We start from the raw sequence: 27050 nt of genomic DNA, 5'->3' as shown, positions 1-27050 counted from the left end.
CACGTCCTGCGTCCGTCCCAAGTCCCCGTTCCAGCGGAGCACGCCCTGTGTCCGTCTCAAGTCCTCGACCCGACGGCGCACGCTCTGCGCCCGTCCCAAGTTCCTGCCTCGGCGGTGGCCGATGAACCACCGCCGCGTCTCGCCTCTGCCTCGGCGGCGTCCGACGAACCGCCGCTGCTTCTCGCCTCGGCCTCGGCGGTGGACGATGCCCAGCTGCCACCTGCTGTCTCTGCCTCAGCGGTGCCCGAGGAAACGCCGCTGCTTCCCGTCGCTGCCTCGGCGGTGCTCGACGATCTGCCGCTACCCCAGTTTCCTGTCTCGGCGGGGCTCGACGATCAGCCGCCGCTCCACGTTCCTGTCTCGGCGGGGTTCGACAACCAGCCGCCGCTCCACGTTCTTGACTCGGCGGGGTTCGACGACCAGCCGCCGCTCCGCGTTCCTGTCTCGGCGGCATTCGACGACCAGCCGCCGCTCCGCGTTCCTGACTCGGCGGGGTTCGACGACCAGCCGCCGCTCCGCGTCCCTGACTCGGCGGGGCTCGACGACCAGCCGCCGCTCCACGTTCCTGTCTCGGCAGGGTACGACGACCAGCTGCCGCTCCACGTTCCTGTCTCGGCGGGGTTCGACGACCAGCCCCCGCTCCACGTTCCTGTCCCTAGTGCGCCCGGACGTCCGCCTGAATGGCCACGGGTGGACTCATGGATCTGGCCTCCCGGACGTCCGCCCGAATGGCCTCGACGGGACTCGCTGGTCTGGCCTCCAGGACATCCGCCAGACCGGTCTCGCTCGCGGTCCCTGGTTCCGCCTCCCGGACGTCCGCCCGAATGGCCACGACGGGACTCGCTTATCTGGCCTCCCGGACATCCGCCAGACCGGTCTCGAACTCGGGTGGTGGTCCCACCTCCCGACCCCTTCCGCCCACCCTCGTTTTTGGACTCTGTTTTCGTTTCTCTGCCTTGTTTGGGACGTCTGGAATCCGTCCCTTGAGGGGGTGGTACTGTCATGACCCGTGTTGGTCAGGTCAGTGTTTTTGTTATTGTTTTCGTCACCTCCCTGCCATGTGCACGTTGTTTGTTTGTCAGCTGAGTTGGGGCGTTTCCCCTCAGCACTCCGTCTCCACCAGCCACGCACCTGTTCCCCATTAGCCGCGCACACCTGACTCCCATCTGCTGCCCTAATCATGGACTATTTAAGCACCCCTTGCCGACAGCTCAGCGTCGGAACATTTCTCCTGCTGCTCCATTTGGACTGTCACGACCGCTCCCTGATCTCGTTCACGCTCATGTTCTTGCTCTCGCTTCGCTCCCGCTCTTGTCCCTAGTTTTTGTCACTGTCTTCGTTCCTCGGTTTTTGTTTAGTCACGTTTAGTTCGACTTTGTTATTTTGCACCCTGCCACGTTTGTTTGTCCAAGTACCTTGTTTGCCTTTTGGTTTTGTTTTGTAAATAAATTCCCTTTAAGTTACCCTTACCCCTGCTTCCTCGCATTTTGGGTCCACCCCCCTCCTCGCCGACCGGCGACCCTGACAGAATTACTTAATACGATGTTAACCTCCCTTTCATAGCAGCATGGCGGTGATAAACGAGCACCCTAAAAAGGCAGTGCGGCTGACGTTCCATTTAACAATAGGACTACCAGTTGTTGTTTTTCGCATACCAAGCATTTCCATAGCCGGTCATTTGACTAACCCACCATGAAGGGAGGAGTGCGACTGCGGATAAGGCAAGCTATTTTTTTGTGAACGTGTATTAGCCCCAGGAGGAAGGCGTGAAAAGACAGTGAGCCACCCCCTGGGCATTTGTTATACAACATTTATTGACCAGAGTTTAGCCTAACTTGTAATTGTTAAACGTTCCCCCTGCCCGAACTAAGCCTTTTTTTTGGGGGGGGGGAGTCTGGTGCCTTATCACAAAACACGAATAAAACTATTTCCCTGACATGATTACAGTACATCAATGCAAATGCATAGATAGGGGCAAATTCCTACAGAGCAATGCATTCGATGTGGTGATATTGACGCACCGTTTGGCCTTTACAAGTTTTGTTTGTCTTCTACAGGTACAGAAAAGAACAAAATAAGTCAAATTGGTGCGGTTGCTCATAAAATTGGAGAAGGAAATGTTAATACTGAATCTATTCAGTGAATGAAAAAAAAGAATGACCACGATATGAGGCTTCACGATGAATAGAAATCTAATCGACAGAGGTTTGACAGTGCAATTATCTAATCGCAAAATACTGCGGTTTTATATAGTTTTTCTCCTACCCCAGCTTTTGGCGTTCGAGTGATAAACTTTGAGAACAAAAGTTGCTCTAACTTTAACTACACGAAAATTCTTCTTGGAGATTCCTCACGTTATTTCTCGTAAATATTTGACATTTCCAATGTGCCAGTACCCCAACGTTGCCAGGGTTGCGAGGGCCCTTTATAGCTGCTCGCAGCTCTAGTTATTAGAATTTTTTTTTATTGTTTCGATCGTTCAATCGCATTTTTGACCCTCTAAACATGAGCAAAAACTCACCAAACTTTGCAGTCTTATAGGGCCTGGCGAAAAATTTGATTTTTTTTAACGTTGTCGTAAACGACGCAAACAAAATGGCTCTCTAGCGCCAACTAGAGTGAGAAACATCAAAGAAAATCCCTGCCCGTTTGACCTAAGCCTACGAATATAGGCAGCCATGTGTAGTATACCGAGACATACACAAATTTCTTTGCCTTATAATTTCGGCTGTATCATCTTAAGACCTGGGACAAACACTGAGAAAAAAATTGTTAGTTTCCGAAATACTATATGACGGGGACGGACGGGGCTTCAAAGTTTTCGTTTAATCTAGTTTCCTTAGCCGCAATGGACAAAATGCTTAATAACTCCCCTGCACATGCTGCTAAAAATCCAAAACATCACATGTACATAAAGAGTCGTGACCTGAAGACTATATGTTTACATTCTGTTATACACCTTGCGCCACATAGTGGTGACAAAAAATATTTTTTTTTACATTTTAACATACTGCACGGAGCCCTTTTAACAAATCCGACTGAAAATTGGTCAGAAAAGACTCAAGACATTGATCTTACTCTATCCCGAATTTTGTCACTTTTCGTCGAAGGCCGTGGCTATTACGGAGCCTCAAAATCTGATTATTCACCGTGGAAACAAAAGGTCTTGCAACATGATGACAACAGATGAGCTTATCTTCTCGACATTGATGATAGTTCAGCCCTGAAGACATCTATCAACTTATTTTTCATCGTAGTGGTAGCGCCACCAACTGGTTAAAGCAAATACAAGTTTTGTTGATGTTTTTCTCCAAGCAGCTTAACAAGTTCTACCTCATATTTGCTCGTATGAGTGTTTAGGCCTTCAGGATGTCACAATACAAAATTTGTCATTTTTGCACCGTTCGGCAATAAAACAACGCTGATTTTGAGGTTCTAAATAAGAACGAAAAATCATGGAACTTTGCAAAATCATCATTAGTTTGTGTGCAGTTTTTTAAAAATGGCTCGCTATCACCCTCTGGAAATTTTCAAAAAAGAAGCTCCAGTTGTGTGTTTCACCTAGCTTTTTTTTAAATTTTATGGAGTATGTATAAGGCCAAGAGCTACAAAAAAGTATCTTGGAGCCATATGCTAAATTGCACAGGATTTCGGCCATTTTTAATTTACTTCAAACGTTGACGTGGCTTTTCCTACAAAAGCTGCTCAAACTTCAACTACACAAAAATTCCCTTGTAGATTCCTCACATTATTTCTTGTAAATATTTCACATTTCCTACGTGCCAGTACCCCAACGTTGCCAGGGCTGCAAGGGCCCTTTATAGCTAGTTGGGCAACTTGGGCAAAGTATTAGTTTCATCCCGTGTAACAAACCCACGTTCGACGTGTATGCGCTCGATAGTAAACGCCCTGGGCATTGAGGAAAACCCTTAAACGGCATCCACCAATAATTCAGTCACCTCGAAGGACACCTAAGCAGACAACTAATTTGCAGCCGTCTGAGAGGGCGGTGAGGCAATCAAGTACTGTGGCAGGAGAGGCAGAGACGGAAGGCATGGAACCAAAGTCGGAGATCAAAGATCATCAATCTGTCAGCTCCAAAGGGGCAAGGGTCCTCTACATCATCGGCCTCCTCATCCTCGCTCACATTCTCCACCACCACATCATCCACACCAACCGGAGATGGTGGCATAAAATTTTGCGTATTGTTCGATTCAGTGCGCACCAAACCATGACCACTGTATCAAACGATTCAATACAGATACACATATTGTTGCACCCCTAATATATGTATTGTAGCATTGTGGAATAAATCGGGCCAATTTGTCCATCAGTGAACACCTTTTTAAAAAAAATTAAAAAAAATAAACGGCTGCTGTGAGCCACAACCACGCCGATTAAAAACAACCACGACAACAACATAACGTTCACTCCAGTCGCTCGCCTGCTGCCTTCACAACCTCCCCAGAAAAGAGGAAAACACAGAACCCTTGAGCTATTTACAAAGTCGCTACACTGTCCTCCCCTTTATAAAGAACCTCGTCCCAAGGGCGTCATTCAACAAAGTCACTGAGGTGACCCGGTGGTCTCCTGTGTCACTGAGGCCACCTGGCCTGCCCGCTCGGAACAGCCAGTGTAGCATCAGGCAATGAGTTTTCAGCTGTAGCCGCCTGTGGGTGTGAGAGTGGAGGCACAATCCTCCGTCTTGGAGGTGTGGGATTCAAAACCCACTGTGAGTGTGTCCGCGACGCAGTGTGCTGCTGTGGAACGGCATCACCTCTATATGGGGCCAGTCTGTCCCCGTGGAGGACTACCCATCTGCCACCAGGTGGAAGCTCTACCCTGTACACCACCTCTCCTATTCTCTCCAGCACTCCACACAGCCCCACCCAGTGGCTGTCCAATTTAGGACACCTGCCCTTTTTCCTTTTTGGACTGTACACCAAACCAGGTCTCCAGCCTTAAAGTCCGTCCCTCTGGCCTTCATGTCATAATTCCTTTTCTGCCTTACACCTGCCTTCTGTAGATGGTCGCGAGCGAAGACATGTGCTGAATCCAACCTGTCTTGGAGTCTCCTTGCATACTCCGGTCCTGGTGGCACGGCTGATGTATCAGGAGGTCTGCAAAAGCCATTTCCCCTGGTGTCCGTAGCTCACACCACAGCATGAGCAGGGCAGGTGTACTTTAAGTGGATTCCTGTACAGCGGACCTGTAGGCCCACAAAACTAACTAGGCCCCAATCTCGTTGGTGCTCCGCTGTGAGAATTGTAAGTTGTTTTGCCAAGGTCCTCTGAAAGCGCTCAATGAGCCCATCACTTTGAGGATGTAGAGGTGTTGTGCGCGTTTTCCTCATGCCCAGCTGCTCACACATTGCAGTGAACACAGCCGACTCAAAGTTTCTCCCTTGACCTCAGCTGCCCCAAACCTTGTAAACATGCCTTCAACCAGCGCATCTGAAACAGTCTCTGCTTCTTGGTCGGGGATGGCATATGCTTCTGGCCATTTCGTAAAATAGTCCATAGCAGCTAGGACGGTTGCCTTTGTCAGTGCGTGGAAATGGGCCCATTATGTCCACCGCAATCCTCTCCATAGGAGCACCCACTGCTAGCTGTTGGAGGGGGGCACGAGACTGGCCTGGAGGACCCTTGTGCGCTGTGCAGAGGTCACAACGGAGACAAAAGTCCCCAACATCGCTCCTTAGTTGACCCCAATAGAAACTTCGCCGGAGTCTGCGAAGTGTTTTCGACACACCAAAGTGTCCTGCCCCTGCAGCCCCATGAGAGGATTTCAACACAACCTCTCTCAGAGCCCTGGGGACAACCACCTGCCATCTATCCTCCCCAGTAGCAGGCTCCTTCCAAGCTCTCTGGAGCACCCCATCCTTGACCTGGAGAGTCCCAATCTTTGAATACAGTCCTTTAGTGGCAGGCGAGTGTCCAGCGACCTCCTCCCACTTAGGGTTTGACCCAACTCTACCTACTGTAATACAGGTCGGAGGTCAACATCCTGTTGCTGCTGTTTCCTCCACTCAGGTGCATCCACAACCTGCGCCTCTCTACATACGGGGTCGACATGATCATGCACGGGACTTCGCTCATCACCACAAAGATCCTTCTCTCGGGTCTCTCTCTCTTATCGCAGAAGCGGCAGCCAGCAGAGGTATAGTGTCAGCGTTTGCATGGCGATTTCCATCCCTGTGCTCCACTTGGAAGACATATGGCGCCAGTTCTTCAAGCCAGCGTGCAATCTGTCCTTCAGGCCCCTTAAAAGACGATAGCCACTGGAGTGCCGCATGGTCAGTGCGTACAGTGAGGGGTAAACCGGACAGATATCGAAAATGGCTTATGGCTCTCACAATTGCCAGCAGTTCCCTTCGTGTGACACAATAACGCCGTTCAGCCTTATTCAAGGTTTTGCTGAAGTATGCCTCTACTCTCTCCCCTTCCGCCCCCACTTGACTCAAAACTGCCCCTATTCCGACATTGCTGGCATTGGCGTCCAGGACGAACGGCAGGTTTCCATTTCAACTGTGGGGCCTCTTGGAAAAGCCAACGTGTTCCTCCCCCAGGTCAAGCACGCACCGGGCTGTTCGTAGAAAGTCTAGTTCTACGATGCAGGGTTCTCGTACCGCGGCGACTCAACCCGAAAGTTCATGCATGGTCCCCCCACTTGTATAGTCACCACCCCCCTTCCAACCATAGGGGTGAGCTCGCTTGTCACTGTTCGAAGCTTGACTGACGTAGATTCCAATTGTGCTCCGGCTGGGAACATATCAGGCCTCAACAGTGTTGCAGTGGAGCCGGTGTCGACAAGGGCTCTGCAATGAGCCCCCCCCCCCCCCCATTGAAATGGGGACATGGCAGAAATCCCCTGAATGGGTCCAGCCAACCACCCTCACAGACTCTGCTGTATAATCTGTTTCTGGGAAAAATAGAGCCCCACTCCCCCATCTGTGTGGTTGGGTTCCGTCTCCAGGAAACAACGCGTGTTGGGACACAGGTGCAGGGGTTGCGGCGTCCACTCTACACAGACCTCGGCCCGTTTCCCTGACCATCTGCCTTCTTGGGCACAGCACGCTAATGTGCCCAGACTGGTCACACACCTAACACACTGGAGGGCCCCGTCGGGAACGGGCACCACTACGTGGCGACTGCAGTGTGCTAGGGCAAATAAGCTCAGTCAGCTCATCCATCCATGATGGTTTCTCTTGGATTTGGTTCACCAGTGTGGCAGATAGCACAACATTGCCGTCAACATGGTCAATCCGTGTGGTGTCCCCTATGACCTCTCTCTCCACGGCCAGCTCCAGTGCCTCCTGAAGAGTACGGGATGCGCAATTCTCTTGGGGTAATGGCCCGGATAAACTGGTCCCTGGCCACCTCACTCTGCACATCAGTCCGCATATGGGCATATGCACGCCTTGACGGGGTTTCAATGTCATTCGCTAATACACGGAGTGGTTCACCAGCCTGTCTTTGCCTGTTAGAGAGCTCTGAGCGTAGAACATTAGGTTGACTGCATTGTCCAAAATGCCATCTTAGGGCACCAACCAAAGCGCCATAGTTTCTCTTTCGGCTGGGCTGAGCAATAACAATAATAATAATAATAATAATATTCCCTTTATTAGTCCCACAATGGGGAAATTCGAGATTCGAACCCAGGCCTCCTGGGGAGACTGGGCCCTGAACGCGGCGCCTTAGACCACTCGGCCATCCTGGCAGCCAAAAATTCGAGATTCGAACCCAGGCCTCCTGGGGAGACTGGGACCGAAACGCGGCGCCTTAGACCACTGTATATACATATACATATATATATATATATATATATATATACGTATATATATATATGTATATATATATATGTATATATATATATATACATACATATATACATATATATATATATACATATATATAGCCCATGTGTCAATCTTGCTGCCCCTTCAAATAATGATTTAGGCACCCAGGGATTGCCATCTGCCAATTTGCTGACCCTGTCCTCAGCAATGTTTTCACTTTTGTTGTCCCAATGTGTGTGTTCAATAAGTGGTGCATTTTTCTGACGTGAGATCAAATTGTCAAGTTGATTTGCTGTGTGTGTGTGTGTGTTCATTTCCCCTTTTAGTAGTGCTGTGTCGACCTTGAGGTCATGCCTTGGGCTGCAGCCTTCGCTGCATTTTCAGCGAGGCGGTTTCCAATTGTAATTGGCTCATTTCCTGTTAGGTGAGCTTTGAATTACAAATAGCTACTTAGACGTGCTTTATGCACAACTTCTTTTCCTGTTGTGGTTTTAAAAGCCCTGTTTGCCCAATGTCGACAGAACACATGAACATATATCTTGGCTGCCAGTCCAAATTGTAAAAAGTTTTTTTTTTCGTTTAGAAAACATCTTACAAGCCTGAATCAGTGCAGAAAATTCTGCTGCTTGTCCTGAACATACAGACTTTAATATCCCTTGAAACTAAATTTCAGTTTGTGTTTCTAAAAAAAAAAAAAATCCCACCCCGTTGCGGCCGTCAAAAAATGTCTCTCCAGTCGGGAGAAAAGTGTCTATGAGGTCAGGTCGCTGTTTGGTGGTAATTTGGACGCGGCTTCCACATTCGTGTGGCGTGCCTGATACTGGTGCGGGAAAAAGTGATGCTGGGCTGATCGTACCGCACCTTATCAGTGTAATGTGTCCCTGTGACAATTAGGTCGCCGTGCAATGTGAATGTCTTGTGATAGACAAAAATGTCATTTTTTTTATTCCAAAAGAAGGACTGCAGCTTTGTGCGGCACTTTCAATGTTAATTTGTGGAGCAAGATAATCTCCGCAGATGCCTCAACCGTTAAAGCAGCGGTGAGGACTGCTTGAACACACTCTGACGTGGCGCTCGCCACGGGATCCAATTGTTGTGACTAAGATGCAACTAGTTTCACTTTGCCCCGTGCTTCTGCAGCAACACGGGGGTCATGAAACCATTTTTGCAGTCACTGTTTGCGCAAATGGCTCATAGTAATTTGGTAGCGCTAATACAGCTTAATCAATGAGTTCACGCTTGACAAGTTCAAAAGTTTTGTCAGCCTCAAGTGTCCAAACTATTTTTTTTCCATTCATTGGCTTATCATAAATGATGTCCAGCAATGGTCGTGTGATTTCTGAGTAATTTGCAATCCATGCCCGACAATAATTGCACACCTCTAGAAAAGACATTTACTTCTTTGTTATTGGTTTTAGGGCTCTGGTAGGTTTTTTTCTTTTTGCTTATCACTGACAATGCGCCCTTTTTGAGTCGAAATGTGGCCTAAGTAAGTCACTTACTTTTGAGGCTTTGCGAGTGAGATGTGTTGATGCTGGCCAGGAGGAACGGTTTCACTTTGCGCGCACCAGGCAAACAGTTGCAAAGCACTGCTCCCTCTCCTAGTAAATGTGATTTATTAGCACTCGCTGTACAGCCAATTTCAGGAACACTTATATACAGTAATACCCCGGTTATCGCGGTTAATGGGGACCGAGACCACCCGCGAAAACTGAAAATCCGCGAAGTAGCGGCGCACCTTCAAAAATGCTTAAAAAAATAAATAAATAAATAAAAAAAAAAATATATATATATATATATACGGGTAGAGAGAGAAAGAATGAAATTCATGTTATAACAAAAAATATATATATATTATTAAAACATTATTTTTTTATTCCCCAGCCATTATTTTTGTATTTATTCAATTACTTCTTTTTGTATTTATTTAATTACTTCGACTTTTACCTGCTGGTACGCCGTCCGGTGTGCCCTGTGAAATGAAAGGTGGCATTTTTCATTTATTTATTTATTCATTCATAACTGACAGCCTCGCGCTGCGCTCGTGCCCGGGCGGAAGAGGTGCTAGAGGTGCTCCTCTCCGGCTTAATTGTCACGCACGCCGGACCTGCTCCCCCGAAGCGTGTCTCAGTTCGGTTGAACTCGGTTTCATTTCGCCCCGCCCTCATTTCGCCCCGCCCGTGCCCGGGGAAGGTGCTCCTATTCGGCTTAACTGTGACACACGCCCGCCCTCCTCCCCCGGAGCTTCCATTCGGTTAAACTTAGGGGCCGCTTGGAACCGCCCGTGCCCGGGGAAGGTGCTCCTCTTCGGCTTACTGTAACGCGAGCATGCCCTCCTCCTCCGGAGCTTCCATTCGGTTAAACTTAGGGGCCGCTTGACACTGCCCGTGCCCGGGGAAGGTGCTCCTATTCGGCGTAACTGTCACGCACGCCGGCCGGCCTCCTCCGGAGCTCTCGTACGGTCCGAACCGCGCGAAACGTCGCCCCGGATCGTGCCCGGGGGAACGTGCTCTTCTTCGTCCACTCTCCTCTTCGCCCACGCTCTTCTTCGGCGCACGCCGGCCGTCTAACCGCTCCAGCGCCCCCTCGTGCCGCTCGGCGAAACTACAATGCCCCCGAATATTTTTTAGACTCGCGAAGCACTGAACCCGCGAAAGGTGAACCGCGAAGTAGCGGGGTATTACTGTACTTACTTATATACCTATATACTCGGGGTCAGCACCTGGGCATCCTTTGTATCTGATAGTCACATGCAGACTAACCACATGTTGCATGTCACCGCCCGAACGGATTCTATTGTGAGCTACTACTAGTATTTTATTGACGCCCTATTTTTTCTAAATGTAGCGACCAATAGTAATGTGCCCTTTTAAGGTTTTGACGTTTGTTTCAATTCGCCCCTGCTTATTGATTCTGATATTAATGTCCAATTGCGTCAGTGCATCACGGCCTAATAAGTAAAACGCACGTTGATGTAGAACTGCTTCCATACTTGCTTTTTATTTTTGTTTTTTACGTCACGTGATCCTCCTTTGTCACGACTTGGTCCTGAAAAATTAATGTTTAGAACGGGACTTTTTCTTTCTTTTCTTTTTCTGCTCAAACGCGTTCATACTTTTGTGCATAATTTAGGATTTTCTCCTCCATTTGACAAGTCGGTCAATTTAAATTGTTTTTTTTTTCACATAATTACAAATTTCTTGTCAAACTTGATTCCTTCTTTTCACATTCCTTTTCTTTTCTACACATTCGCTATCTTTCTTTTCTGTAATGTTTGTTCTTCAGATATTTTATCTGTCGTTTGACAATATGATGGCAAAGACGGATATAATTTTGCTTGTGTGTCTTTGGCATCGTATTATCAAATTCCGCAATTGTGGTTGGAGTGTGACTTGGTGGTTTTTGTGTCACACTCCGACCTTGATCAATTGATTTAATGACGGTAGTTGTCAAGTCGTCATCTGCTTTCTTTCTCTTTTCTGCAATCTTACAACCTCGAATTTGTCGAGCCCTATCAAGAAGGGCTTTGCAACAAAACCACTGTTTACTATGGGTGTTGTCTTTTCTCTTCTGCTTGTTTTTAAGAGACACTTTACTTAGAAGTCTGTCCAATTCTTCACAATTGTCAACATTTCCAGAAAATCTATATTTTTCCTCCCACTTTCCGGTAAATTTTGTTGTCCCTTTATTTTCTATTTCAGCTAAACGACATTTTTCTTTTATTTCAAATTCGGAAAGTGGACAGTTAATTTCCTTCATCAATTTTGCCGCCATTTCTGACGGTCTTAATTATTCTAGATGTCTAGTTATGGTTCCTCAGTGTTGAGAAAAATTCAAAGTGCCTGACTCTGGGTCGAATACCAAGCTTCTACTCCCAACTTGGAGCGGGTATTCCTGTGTGTTTTTACTCACAACCCTCGGTCAGTTTTAGATTTCTCAAATGTTGGACATTCATACAATACACATTCACACTCACAGTGGATCAGTTCTGTGCCCGTGAAAATAGATAAACTATTTTCATCCTCTAGAAATAACTGTTAACGTTGTATTATCACCTCCAAATATAGTAATAATTACATCTGTATTCTACCAGAAATAAGAACCCCTAAATCTGTCTTCCAGAAAAAACAACATTTAATTCTGTACTGTCCGAGCAGATATAATCAACTACATTTGCACTCTCTACCGGAAAAGGAATCCCTTAATCCGTCCGTCTTCCAGAAAAAACAACAGTTAATTCTGTAATGTCCGAGTCTTCCAACTAAGTTAAATCTATATTCTCGGTCTTCAAAGACCCGAAACCTGTTGTATACAACCACTGACCTGTGACAATCTCTCTGCTGGCCGAGACACTCGCGGCTCGTGGATGAAGTTTGTGCTCCTCTCTGTGGAGGATGTCCGAGGACCGGCCTCCAGGAAGGAAGGACTTTCACGATGACGCAGTTTTCAGTCGTCGTCAATCATCCACCGCAGATCACACGTTTTCACCCGGCAACCGAAGGACCAAGTAATGTCAGGGATGTTTCTATCAAACACGCCTGAACAAATGAATCAACCAGCCAAGATCGTCTTTGTCACTCGCGAGGAGCAGCCCCCTGAGCAGTCAGGGGCAAGCTACTGCTTCCTGTTCCCGCGTGGTTTTTATTTTATCACAGCAAGGCAATTTGAATAAGCAACTCATACAGAATGAAAACACCCCTCGCATAAAGGCCAGTGTGACTTCAGTTTGTGTCCTTGGTTCTCAGACACTTCTACTTCGTATCAGTCTGGAATGTGCGCCTGGCTTGTCTCTTCCTATCAGTGCAGGCACTTCTGTTAACACTGGATAACAAGGGTACAATGTTTACTTGAATTTCAGTTGACCTGTAAGCATAGTTTGAAACTTGATATGACAAACTCATTTCTTTGACAACCACAAATGAAGGAACTTTGCCCCAGGAGACGTTGCTCTCATTGGTGACAGCCACGCACCACGCAATTCTTGGCTGATAGGCAGAATCATCAAAACAATGCAAAACTCTAAAGGTTTTATTATAGAAGTGCTTACAAAATAGTTTAAAGCAGTTTGGTTCAACTGATGTCTGTGCCCCCATTGGTGTGAGTGCAGCAGCAGCTCCCATGTGGTTTTGTTTGCAGCTTTGTGGAAAAAGAAAACACTTTTTAGAATGAGGACAAAGTGCTGTTTTTTAAAACAGTGATCAAAAAGCAAGTGAATCAGTTGTTGTTTCTCATACTGAGCTTTGCGTGTAGTTTTCCTTTTAGATCTTGTGAATTCAGTAAAACAATCGGGGAGGTCAATTAAACACATACTGTTCTTTGTGGTGAATTATAAACATGAGGGAGAATGAGAGAGAGAGAGAGAGAGAATGGCAATAGGGATGGGGAGAGAGTGAGGGAGAGAGGGACATACATTGTAAAGAATTACTGGCAACAGAGATGCCAATATTTTCCTATTATTTTACAATACACCTACCGTATTTTTTTTAACAGTGTACTGCTGCTACCTTATTGTGCTACCATAATCCTATATTACAAAGGCATCCAGTAACATGCCGTACTATTCGCCTGTCTTTGCCAACTGAAAATAAGTGTCTGGTTAAAGTGTTCCTCCCATTTCGAGGTATTGATGATAAATATCTTGTGTTCCCTTCTTTGTGTATAGACTGTGTTGTATTTACCAAACCAGCTTGCCTGCGAACCCTGTGGTTCATTTTGATGCAAAGTGATCAATAAAGAAGTGGAATGTATTTTGCGTCAAACGATGATAGAAATGTAGTGCCAATCTCCACTGCTTGACAGAAATCACTTCTTTATACCGTTAAATTACAATTTGTTCTTCTTAACCAAACATTAACTATTATTTTACGCGAGGGAATGATTATTTCACACTCTTTTACATTAAAAAATACAGATACTGTTCTTTCATCAGTAATTTATAGCAATCCATAGTTTTATGCTGTTATATAATATAACATATATCGTTGCTGTTAACTGACTGATTTAACTGTTAATTTACATGGTATGGATGAATATTTAGCAGTATTTTGCAATTATTATTATTATTAAAAAAACAGTAGTATACTATTGTAAATTTATTGGGGTTTTTTTTTTTTTTTTTTACTTTTTTTTACAGTGTATGTAGGGTGAGTGAGCGAATAGGAATGTAGGTCGGTCGGTAAGTATGTAGATAGATCAATCAAAAATTCATATAATTTCTTCTTAAATATTTTCTTTTCTCCTCAGGTTAATTTATGGTTGGAGCTGGTTCCCCACTTGCACAGCCTCAATGATGTCACTCAGCTTATCCCCACCACCACCAAGGTAGGAAGTTTATGTTTTTATTTATTGATTTATTTATTTTCAATCTGGTGTTATTTATTTAATGTAAATTCTCAATTCAACAAACATTCAATGAAAAAATGCCTTAAAAAAATAATGGAAAACTAAACCACACGTGTGCACAAAGCACTATTTGTGGAATCCAAAAGCAACAGAGGGTGGCAATAAAACAGGATTGTGAGAGAAAAAATCCTTTCATGTAAGATATCTCAATGTGAACAAAGACTCGGCATGAGGTGGCCATCTGGCCTGAACAGTTCAGTAGTAATACAGAAGTAGAGGCGAGAAGGAAGAGTCTGGGATTCGGTTTGGGCAAGGCATATACAGATCAATATGAAAAAATGAATACCTCCTAAAACAAATCTTTATGCTGTAAAATTAATTTTCAAATCCAAATATTAATACTTACTCATTTGTGGGAAACGTCAGCAATTCTGCTCATCGTCTATAACTCACAGAATGGTTTTGGTTCTGAATTCATGGAAGAAAGCACCTAGTTCTGCAACCCTCAAGGGGATCTTGCTGGAGGAGGGGCACTGTCAGGCAGAAAATGGTGGGATACCTTTCAAAATAAAAGTTCGGGGCATTGTCAAGCAGTGGCACTGTCAGGCTGGAAGAGCAATGTCAGGCCAGAAGTTGTGTGGTATAGTTTGAAAATAAAAGTAAATACGCTCTCAGACCAACTTGTAACACGCACATTAAGGACGATTACTAATGGTACGTTTTTTCCCTTTTCAAGACAATGAGGCAGCGCTTAACCTCATCGTTAGATTATGCCATAAAATAGTGAGTTGTAAAACAGATTTAGAGACCAAGTTGGAAAAGGCAAATTAATGCAGCTTACTACCGCACGCACTTTTTCACCCACTTTTTGTGAGGATATGCCACATAAATTGCGTGCCAGTAACGTGATCATCTTTACAACCCACCTTTATATCGATACTCCAAATGATCATAATGCAGCTGCTCCTGAGATCAGCTGTTTTCGTTCCCCATCCAGGTCCTCCTCATGGCCAACATACTTGGATAGTATTTCCATTGTCTCCACCACTTCCTCTTCCTCCATGGTGACAATTGGCGGTAGTTCCACCCTTGAGAAAATCAGTGTTTGTCAAACAACGTAGCTGCTTTTTTGCTGTTGTGAATGGCTTTCAACACCTGTTTTCTATTGGAAAAAAAGGTCTCAGAACAAAATTACATAGCTTTTCCTTTGAGTATCCAGTAGTTACACCATATAGAAAGCGCTTTGTTACAGCACCAGCTGTTGTGAAATGCGCTATATAAATAGAGTTGTATTGTATTTTATTGTATCAAGTTGCACTTACGACATCATCTGTTAGTTCTCCAACTTTATCACATGTGGGTACATCCAACAGAAGTTGTTGATGATCTTGTTGGTCCTCCTTTTGCTTAGGAAAGAAACTTTTTTTCATTCGTCAAATACAATTTTTCAAGTCAAGAGCATGAAAGTTTTAAAGAAAGTATAAAAGACAATCTGTCTATTACTTGTGTTGACCACTGTGTGGCGCTGTCACTTAGATTTTAAAAGAAAGAGTGGACAGGTGTTGACTAGGAAACGCTTAGAGCAGGGGTGCCAACTCTTTTTCAGCATACGAGCTACTTATAGAATAACTGAGTACAAGTGTTCTACCTACTTTATATATAGATTTATTTGAAAATAGAATTTTTTAAATGTACAGTATATATTGATGTGCTTTGCATAACTGCAGGAAACCATATTGCACCATACAACTAGTGCACATTTTTCTGTTACAATACTGACGTCCTTGCGCCGAATGGAATGAGTCAAGCATAGAAACCGGACAGGAACTGCAGATAGCGAGCCTTGCACACACCTCCCAATGAATATTGGGTACGTTGGGCGGGTACTTACACTTCATTTTAGCTTATGCTATGGCTGCCGGTTGTGGTGGTGGAAGGCTCCTCCGTCCTGCGGGTCATCATTCTCCAACACCGGGGAATCTGCGAGCGCATGCCTTAGTGTGCCGCCCGCCTGTTCTTCGACCGGTGCGAGACGCCCCGCCACGGAGCTCGCCGTAAAACAAAAATCCTCCTTTCACTCTGCGGAAATATTTAGCTTACACATTCCAATATCGATTTTCTACTTGATTATTAGGTTTACAGTAAATGGAACAAAATGGAAACTGCTCATTTTGATTATATATATATATATATATATATATATATATATATATATATATATGCAACAATACACAAAATTCACGGTTTGGTTCGGTACATTTGTTTCATGGTTCGATATTTTTTTATGCCTTTCTGATTCTGATTTCTGATTTATTGAAGCTACTTACAATTGTTTACACTCAAAAGTAAACATTTTACATTAAATGAAATCTATTTTAGCAATACCTGACTCATTTTCTGCTGTGCATACTTAGCAACATTAACAAAAAAAAACAGCACCATGAAAACAAAGAACAAAACAAATTTGTACGAATACAAAATAAATGATCTGAGAAATGACCCATCTTCTGTGGTGCATTCTAACCAACATATTACAGCATATTTGACAAATAAACAGCTCCTTAGAAAATAAAAGTTAGACTATACTTATCTTGTGAAGTATATATTCAACACCATTAACTTATTAAACAAAAGCAGTACCTTAAACTGGGCAGGTTAGCACGATGGCCTCCCAGTGAGAGACACTGAATTGCCCCTAGGTATGAATGTGAATGCTCAATCGACCTGCCATGCATGTTTTTGGACTGTGGGAGGACACCGGAGTACCCGGAGGAAACCCACATAGGCACGGGGAGAACATGCAAACTCCACACAGTGTCAGGTTCGCCGGTCGGCGAGGAGGGGGTGGACCCAAAATGCGAGGAAGCAGGGATAAGGGTAACTCAAAGGGAATTTATTTAACAAAACAAAACCAAAAGGCAAACAAGGTACTAGGACAAACAAACGTGGCAGGGTGCAAAATAACAAAGACGAACTAAACGTGACTACACAGAACAAAAAACCGAGGAACAAAGACAGTGACAAAAACTAGGGACAAGAGCGGGAGCAAGAGCGGGAGCGAGAGCGAGAACATGAGCGTCAACGAGATCAGGGAGCGGTCGTGACAGTCCAAACGGAGCAATGCACCGACAATGAGTTGTTGGAGTGAGGTGTTCATATAGTCCAGTAATTAGGGGAGCAGATGGGCATCAGGTGTGTGAGGCTAACGAGGAACAGGTGCGTGGCTGGTGGGGAACGAGTGCTGAAGGGAAACGCCCCACTCAGCTGACCAAATAAACAGAATGAAGACATGGCAGGGAGGTGAAGAAAAACAATAACAAAAACACTGACATGACCAACACGGGTCATGACACACAGTAAGGCTGGAGCCGGGATCGAAGCCACGACCGCTGCTGTCTCACACCGTGAGGCCATCGTGCTAAGCAGTCGGGCCACTGTATGTGTGTGTATATATATATGAATCGAAGGTGTGATGTTCAATGTTGTTAGTGGGTATGCGCCACAGGTAGGTTGTGAGCTGGTGAAGGAGAACCTTTGGTTGGACCTTGATGAAATGATTGTGAGAATCCTTAGAAATGAGAGCGTTGTCATTGGTGTAGACTTCAATGGACATCTTGGGTCAGGAAACAGTGGTGATGAGGTGGCGGGCAGGTTTGTTATTCAGGAGAGGAACGCAGAAGGACAGATGGTGGTTGACTTTGCAAAAAGGATGGAAATAGCTGTTGTGAATACTTTCTTCCAAAAGAGGCAGGAACATAGGTTGACCTACATGAGTGGTGGTAGGTGTACACAGGTAGACTACATCTTGTGGAGATGATGTAATCTGAAGGAGATCACAGACTGCAAAGTAGTGATAAGTGAGTGTGTAGCCAGACAACATAGGATGGTAGTGTGTAGGATGACCCTGTTAGTGAAAACGATAAAGAGGGCAAAGGCAGAGCCGAGGACAAAATGGTGGAAGATGAAAAGGGAAGAGTGTTGTATGTCCTTCAGGAAGGAGTTGAGACGGGCTCTTGATGGTCAGGAGGAGCTCCCAAATGCCTGGACAACTTCAGCAAATGTGATCAGGGAGACACGTAGGAAAGTCCTTGGTTTGTCATCTGGGAGGAAAGGAGATAAGGAGACTTGGTGGTGGAATGAGGAGGTGCAGAAATCGATCCAGAGAGAGAGATTAACTAAGAGTGGGACAATGAGAGGACTGAAGAAAGTAGACAGGAATACAGGGACATGCCGCGGAAGCTGAAAATGGAAGTGGCAAAGGCCAAACAAGGGGCTTACGATGACTTGTATGCGAGGTTGGACCGTAAGGAGGGAGAGACCGATCTATACAGGTTGGCAAGGCAGAGAGACAGAGATGGGAAGGACGTGCTGCAGGTTATGGTAATAAAGCATAGGAATGGAAGTGTGTTGACAGATGCTAGTAGTGTGATTGGAAGATGGAAAGAGTACTTTGAAGAGTTGATAAATGAGGAAAATGAGAGAGAACAAAGAGAAGAAGAGGCGACTGCTGTGGACCTGGAAGTAGCAAAGATCAGTAAGGATGAAATGAGAAGAGCATTGAAGAGGATGAAGAGCGGAAAGGCACTCGGCCCTGATAATATACCTGCGGAGGTATGGAAATGTGTGTGCCAGATAGCAGTAGAATTTCTGACTGGGTTGTTCAAGAGGATCTTACAGAGTGCCCAGAGAAGAACTGTCGTTCTGTATGAGGAAGTCTTAAGTCGCAGAGAAGTATGTTCAAATGGTGCAGGACATGTATGAGGACTGTAAGACAGTGGTGAGGTGTGCTGTAGGTATGATGGAGGAGTTCAGCGTGTAGGTGAGACTACATCAGGGATCAGCTTTGAGTACCTTCTTCGTCGCTATGGTAATGAGCAGGATGACAGACGAGGTTAAACAGGAATCTTGATGGACCATTATGTTTGCAGATGACATTGTGATATGTAGTGAGAGCAGGGAACAGGTGGAGGAGAAGCTGGAGGCATGGAGGTTTCCCCTGGAAAGCCAGGGAATGTAGATTAGCCGTAACAAGACGGAGTATCTGTGTGTAAATGAGAGGGACCCAAGAGGAAGAGTGAGAAGAGACCAAGAAGGTGGAGGAGTTTAAGTATCTAGGGTCTACAGTCCAGAGCAATGGAGAGTGTGGAAAAGAAATGAAGAAGTGTGTGCAGGCTGGCTGGAACAGGTGGAGAAAAGTATCAGGTGTGATGTGCGATTGAAGAGTTTCAGCGAAAATGAAAGGAAAATTTTTTCGAACTGTGGTGAGACCAGCAATGCTGTCTCGTCTGGAGACAGTGCCACTGAAGAAAAGACAAGCGGCAGAGCTGGACGTGGCAGAGATGAAGATGCTGAGGTTCTCTTTGGGAGTGACCAAAATGGTCAGGAATGAGTACATCAGAGGGACAGCAGATGTTAGGGGCTTTGGAGATAAAGTCAGAGAGGCCAGACTGAGATGATTTGGACATGTCCAGAGAAGAGATAGTGAGTATATTGGCAGAAGGATCCTGAGTTTCCAAGTGCCAGGCAAGCGGTCTAAGGGAAGACCAAAGAGGAGGCTTATGGATGTAGTTAAAGAGGACATGAAAGTAGTTGGGTGAGAGCAGAGGAGACAGAGGACAGGGTTAGATGGAGGCAACTGATTTGTAGTGGCAATGTCATGACCCGTCTCGGTCATGTCAGTGTTTTTGTTATTGTTTTCGTCACCTTCCTGCCATGTGCTCTTTGTTTATGTTTGTCAGCTGAGTAGGGCGTCTCCCCTCAGCACTCATTCCCCACCAGCCACGCACCTGTTCCCCGTTTACCGTCACACACCTGATTCCCATCTGCTCCCCCAAATTACCGGACTATTTAACCACCCCTTGCCGACAGCTCTGCGTCGGAACATTGCTCCTGCTACGCCCGCGATACGCGATTGCCCCTCTCACGGACATTACCACCCTCGCCTTGTCTGCTCCATTGAGGACTGTCACGGACGCTCCCCGATCTCGTTCTTGCTCACGTTCACGTTCCTCAGTATTTGTCACTCTCTTTGTTCCTCGTTCTCGACCCAGTGTAGTCACGTTTTAGGTTGCCCCTTTGTTATTTTTTGCACCCTGCCACGTTGTTTGTCTTTGTTTGATTCAGTTAATAAACTCCCTTTAAGCTACCCTTTTCCCCTGCTTCCTCGCACCTTGGGTCTTTCCCCACCTCGCCGACCGGCGATCCTGACAGGCAACCCCTGAAGGGAAAATTATATATATATATATATATATATATATATATATAATTTATTTATTTTATTTATTTATTCTTTTGCCAAGATGGCGGCGCGCATAGACGCAGCGGCTAACGGCTCTCCCTCCCAGTGCTCTTTATTACTTCTTATTTACGTTTACGTTTGTCTTATTAACACCAACTGCGGCACATTATCAATATACCCGTCAGGACATCGTGGACCTTGGATATCGATACAAAATGACCATCACAGAGGAATTTTGCTATGATCGCAAAATTCACGACGAACTAGCGAGGCCGCCCGGCTCACCGTGGATTGTCATTGGGACCGGGAGGCGACGCAGACGACAGAGAGAGAGGATGCAGAGCGGGGCTGCAGGTCCGGTGTCCTAGTAAAGCTACGACAGCAGCCCCACAAGCAACCACTGCCGAGTCTGTACCTCACCAACGCCAGATCCGTATTCCATAAAACCGACGGTGTGGAATTACAAATCCTGGGAAACCGCTATGTGCGAGACAGCTCTGTGATCATCATCACGGAATCCTGGCTGCACGCCAACGTTCCCGACGCTCGCATCCAGCTAGCTGGGCGCTCGCTACGTCGCGCGGTCGAACGAGAGACACCGGTAAGAGCAGGGGTGGGGGGCTCTGTGTTTACGTGCATGAGAACAGGTGCCATAACAGTGTGATCGTTGAGAAGAACTCTTCCCCTGACATCGAGTACATGTCCGTTAAATGCCGGCCTTATTTCCTCCCGAGGGAGCTAACAGTAGTGCTCCTCACCGCTGTTTACATCCCTCCTGATGCTAACACTAGCACGGCGCTCTCGGTACTTGCGTGCGTCATCGATAAACAACAGCGGGCCCACCCTGATGGCGTTCACTTAGTAGCGGGTGACTTTAATAAGGCCAATTTAAAGACTACTCCCAAAGTTCCACCGGCATGTCAAGTGCCCAACGAGGGGAGACAACACTCTTGACCATGTGTACTCAAACATCAAGCACGGATACAGAGCCTTCCCACTCGCCCCCTCGGCCAATCAGACCACCTGTCCTTGCTGCTCACACCTGCGTACACCCCTCTCAGACGCAGATCCAGGCCCACCACAAAGACTGTGAAAACCTGGCGAGAGACCGCCATGACTGAATTACAGGACTGCTTTCAAGACACCAACTGGGACCTCTTTGATCATCAGGACCTTGATGTTTACACACAAAGTGTACTGGACTACATCAAGTTCTGCATGGAAACTGTGTCCCTGAACAAGACCATACAGACCTTCCCAAACGCGAAACCCTGGATGTCCAGCCAGGTTCGCTCTCTCCTCAAGGCCCGCGACGCTGCCTTCAGGTCAGGTGACAGAGTTCCTGTCCCCTGTGGCTTGTGCTGACCTGAAAAAAGGCATTAAACTAGCCAAGACGGACTACAAGAGGAAGCTGGAGTCCCACCTTGCCAGCAACAGAGGGTCTACAGAGCATCACCAACTACTGAGGCTGCAGCATGACATCTGTAGACCCGAGTGCGGCGCTAGCAGAGGAGATAAACTGCTTCTTTGCTCGCTTTGACTCACCCCAACCGTCACACCCCCGCACTCCATGCCTCAACTCCGCCTCACTCACCATAGAGGAACACGATGTGAGGCGCGTGCTCCTGGCTATTAATCCCAGGAAAGCTACTGGACCCGACGGAATACCAGGCAAGGTCCTCAGAGTATGTGCCCACCAACTATTACATTTTTTTTTTGCATGATCTTCAACCGCTCCCTGGCTCAAGCAGTCATCCCCTCCTGCTTGAAGACTTCCACCATTATTCCAGTCCCGAAAAAGTCACCCGCAGTCCTCCTGAATGACTACCGTCCTGTTGCTCTCACGCCAGTCATCATGAAGTGCTTCGAGAGACTGGTTCTCCAACACATCAAGGACTGCCTTCCTCCCACATTGGACCCCTACCAGTTTGCAGACCGAGCAAACAGATCCACTGAGGACGCCATCGACACTGCTCTGCATTTTGTGCTGGGCCATCTGGAACAACAGCAGAGCTATGCCAGGATGCTCCTTGTGGACTACAGCTCGGCATTCAACACGATCATACCAGACATCCTCATCTCCAAACTGGACATTCTCAGCCTCCCTGCCCTCACACGCATCTGGATTAAGGACTTTCTAACCAACAGACTGTGTTGCTCGGCCCCTACACGTCCTCCACCCGAACGCTGAGCGGAGGAGAGGGTCCACACATTCAAGTTCCTGGGAGTACAGATTTCCGATGACCTCTCCTGGACACACAACACCACAGCAGTGGTAAAGAAGGTCCACCAGCGTCTGCACTTCCTGAGGGTCCTCAGGAAATTCAATCTGGACAAGAAGCTGCTGCTGGCCTTCTACCACTCGTCCATCAAGAGCCTGCTGACCTACTGTGTCTCCACCTGGTACAGCAGCTGCACTGAGGCAGACCGAGTGAGGCTCCAGAGGACAGTCAAAACGGCGCAGAGGATTATAGGCTGCCCTCTCCCCTCCCTGTCGGACATCTACACCACCCGGTGCCTCAGCAGAGCTCTCAATATCATCAAAGACAATACTCACCCGAATTCACACCTGTTTGACCTGTTGCCCTCTGGCAGTCGCTACAGGTGCATCAAATCAAAGACTAATAGACTGAAAAACAGTTTCTTCCGAGAGCCATCACCATTCTGAACTCTCACACACACACACGACCACTCTTACCTTGCAGAACAGCGACGTAATGTGTTTTATCCAATTTCGTATTATTTTCCATCACATTATTTATTCTCTTATCTAATTTATATATTTGATTAAATTATTGTTGTATTGCACTGGAGAGGGGAGCTTTCTAATCTCGTTGCACACTGTACAATGACAATAAAGGGATTTCTGATTCTGATATATATGTGTGTGTGTGAGATCTATGATTGGCTGCTCTGTATGTCAACGACCGACACCCCCTTTGCGAGCTACACGTCGATCGCGATCGATGTAATGGGCATCTCTGAGTTAGAGTGTTAGGTCTTGTTACACATTATCTTTCAACATACCGCATTTTCCGGACTATAAGCCACTACTTTTTTCCTAGATTTGGAATCATGTGGCTAATACAATGGTGCGGCTTTTCTGTGGATTTTTATTTCACCGGAGGGGTGCTCTATAGTTAGGAAAATACGCTAAATAAGTCTTGATTTTTTCTGTTCTGTTTTAATTAGCAAAGTTGTTGCCATATTAAAAGGAACTGTTTATGTACCTTTATGTGCTTTCACAGTACAAAATTGTTCTTGACATGCAGTAAACAATTAGGTTTTTTTTCAACATAGAAAACTGTAGATAACTTGACATGCAGTAAACAATTAGTTTTTTTTCAACATAGAAAACTTTGGCTAATAGCCTGGTGCGGCTTGTATATAATTTTTTTGTTTGTTTGTCTTGTTTTGTTTTTTCCCTCAAAAATTGCTTATGGCTTATGTGCAGGTGTCCGGAAAATACGGTGTGTGTGTGTGTGCGGGTGGGGGTGTGTGCGTGCGTGTGTGTGTGTATTTATATATGTATACTTGTATGTCCAAACCAACCTTTCCAATGTCCTGGATTAAATTTCTGGCAGAGGCTTCTCAATTTCAAAAGAAAGCAAACTTACTTCATGTTGATGAATTTTAAAAACATTATTTGTCCATGCAACCACAGCACCCGTGTTCACACACCACACACAAAAAAAAAAAAAAAAGCACACTGTTGTCAATCTACAGAATGTTTGACTTTTTATGATTCTTAATACCAAATCAGTTCTACAAAGAACATGGTCTGGTAAATAAAGGGGAAGGCTCTGTATAATGGACAGGCATTAGGAGTGTTTCCTTACACTTAGATACGTTTATACTGTGTATATTTGCATGCTTTTTATGAATGTCTGCTGCTAATGTTACACATTAACGGCTACATTACGCCGCCGACTCTGTGTGATCTATATCTTTGCTGCTGTAACACTTCAAATTTCCCCATTGTGGGACTAATAAAGGACATCTTTATCTTTATCTTTATCTTTAAGAAGGCTTTGAATCACAAGAGTGCGCACATTAGAAATAAATGAGCAGTTCTGTGAGTGGCTTCAACAGTTCTTTCTTTTCTTCATCACCAACCCCAAACGGTGGATGTGCACATTTAAAGTAAAAAAACACATCTCTCTGTGTCAGCTTTATAATATATAATTATAGGCAATGACATTTCAACATAATTTTTGAGAGTAAAGGATGATCACACCTGTGACAGAGCAGCTCCGTCAATAAGGACGGTACAGCATGGCCCTGGGGATGCAAGTGCGCATGCGCATGCACCGCACATTCCCATACTGATTAATTTATTTCCACCCCGGTTAATACATACACACCCACCTGGCATCACGTAAGCATATATATAGGAGGGTGATTGTAAAAGAGGGGAGAGAGAGGAAGAGGTGCTGCAGTGAAGGTAGTGCCGTAGAGCGAGACAGTGATGCATTTTGAAACTTAGCTGACATGGTAGTTGTGGTTGAACTTCATTCAGTGGTTTTGTAAATATATATATATTGATATGGATATACACCCTTATTTTTTGTAAATTACTATTTTGAATATGTTTGCTGTGAATGTGAGTGTAGGGCATGAAAATACTATGTGTGTGTGTTGCAAGTTTGAGGGCTATTGTTGAAGCAGTTTTTTGAGTGATGCAATATGACAACACCGCCACTAGGACAATTGATGATGACAGCACTTGTTGCGCCCATATATCAATAATGAATGCAGCACAGCTAATAGTATGCATGTCAAAATTCACATAATTCAAATCAGTACCAAAATCCACATCTCGAAAAAACTCTTTAGTGACTTTATTAACAGTCAATAACAAAGGTTGAAAAACGTCTGAAATGAAGGCAATTGATAAAAGAAGTAAAAGTTTGAAGATCGAACGCTGTCGTGTGGCCAGTGGAGTGGTCACTTGGAATGATTGATTGTTTATAAACAAAGTGGATCGTTTAATGGTGATCGTTTAACCAAAGCGGAATGAATTGACATGACGCATTATTGAAACGCATGCAGTTGTCATACGCTTAGAGGTAGATTAATTACTTATATATTTTGGATGTCACGATGAATGCTTGCAAATGTTAAACGAAGCACAAGTGAACGGAAACGTTCCAAACTCCTGGATTAACTTTGCCGATTGTAAATAGGGATAGAGGCGCTGTTCTGTGAACAACGAACGAGCCAGGGGGGCGGAGCCGCGATCCAAAATGGCTGCTTAGCCTCTCTGTCTCTGTACAACCCTGCAAGAAAAATACTTGGTGACCCAATATATACTTTTTGCATCACCGGACAAATATGTCTAAAGTCAACCCAGTTAAAGACTGCGAAATATTTACCCGAAAACGCGCCCTTCAGAAGTTAAAAAGTGCCGCTCCGAACGAACAAAACGACGAGGCTGACGGCGATATGTCGGAACTAGCGACGGTGCTTGTGGAGCTAAAATCACTTCGGACTGAAGTCCGCGCTGAATTCTGAGGATTTGGATCCAAGCTTGGCAACATTAACAAACGTCTGGAGAAAATGACCACCTCAGTAGTTGCTTTGGAAAGCAATGTGACGGAAGTCAAGAAAAATGTGGCCGCTAATGCCACTCGAATGGAGGAAGCTGAAAACCGGATTATGTCAGCAGAAGAACAGCTGGAAAAAAGTAAGATCGACTTATCTCAAGCTATGAAATGCATTTCTTTTCTCGTATCAAAGACAGATGATCTGGAAAATCGCAGCAGACGAAATAATTTACGACTGATTGGACTTCCAGAGGGCGCAGAGGGAAGCCATTCATTGATGGAATTCATACGGGAGATGCTCACACTATGTATGGAAAAAAGAAATCTACCCAGCGTTAGAAATATATTGGTGACAAACTGGAACGTTAGAGGATTGCGACAAATAAGCAAATTAAAACAAATCATGAATAGGGTGAAGCATATTAAATCCAATATAGTATTTTTTCAAGAACCCCATTTGACACCCTCAGACATTAAATTTATTAGTAATCGATGGCCTGGACAGGTGTTATATGCGTCATATAACAATTATGCAAGAGGGGTTATTATTTTGATCCATAAGGATATACCTTTTCAACTGGAAAAAACAATATCAGACCGGGGAGGTAGATATGTAATTGTTCAGGGCAAAGTACTGTATTGAACTTGGCATGCTTATATGGCCCTAATGAGGACAACCCTAAATTCTTTGAAGATTTTTTTCTGACTGTGTCTACACTACCTGGAAGTTTTATCATTGGGGGAGACTTTAATTGCACTTTGAACCCCACAATTGATCGCTCTACAGGCCTTGACACCACTAAGACTCAGACTAGGAAATTAATTAAACAGTACATGGATGATTTAAACTTGGTTGATATATGGAGGGAACGGAATCCTGGTAAAAAAGAATACTCGTGTCATTCAGCCACATTTAAGTCTCGTTCCCGCATTGATTATTTAATCTACCGAATTGGCATCTGCGGGTGACCTGGTTGCAAAATGCTGATTTTGTTAAACATGTAGGAAGTAAGATTGATGCCTATTTTGAACTGAATACTCATGAAACTTCGGCTGGTATACGATGGGAGGCATTTAAAGCCTATATCAGAGGAGAAATTATCAGCTATACGAGTTTTAAGTTGAG

The 27050-nt window shown here is 45.3% G+C and overlaps 1 protein-coding gene and 1 pseudogene across 12 annotated transcripts in view; both read left to right on the top strand.

Annotated features, from left to right (window-relative positions):
- Positions 1-27050, top strand: part of nlgn1 (neuroligin 1) — a 342392-nt gene that overhangs the window by 276261 nt on the left and 39081 nt on the right. For all 12 annotated transcript variants that reach the window (XM_088312255.1, XM_088312253.1, XM_088312249.1 and 9 more), the window contains one exon: positions 14042-14119. In XM_088312255.1, coding sequence (XP_088168381.1) covers positions 14042-14119 — 78 coding nt within the window. The remainder of the gene's footprint in view (positions 1-14041; positions 14120-27050) is intronic.
- Positions 17499-19780, top strand: LOC148323994 (uncharacterized; annotated as a pseudogene).

The sequence above is a fragment of the Idiotropiscis lumnitzeri genome, chromosome 13, assembly GCF_059441095.1.
Source record: "Idiotropiscis lumnitzeri isolate Australia: NSW breed Sydney's pygmy pipehorse chromosome 13, RoL_Ilum_1.0, whole genome shotgun sequence".
In the NCBI taxonomy this organism is placed as follows: Eukaryota; Metazoa; Chordata; class Actinopteri; order Syngnathiformes; family Syngnathidae; genus Idiotropiscis; species Idiotropiscis lumnitzeri.
This window is presented reverse-complemented; position numbering and strand designations above follow the sequence as displayed.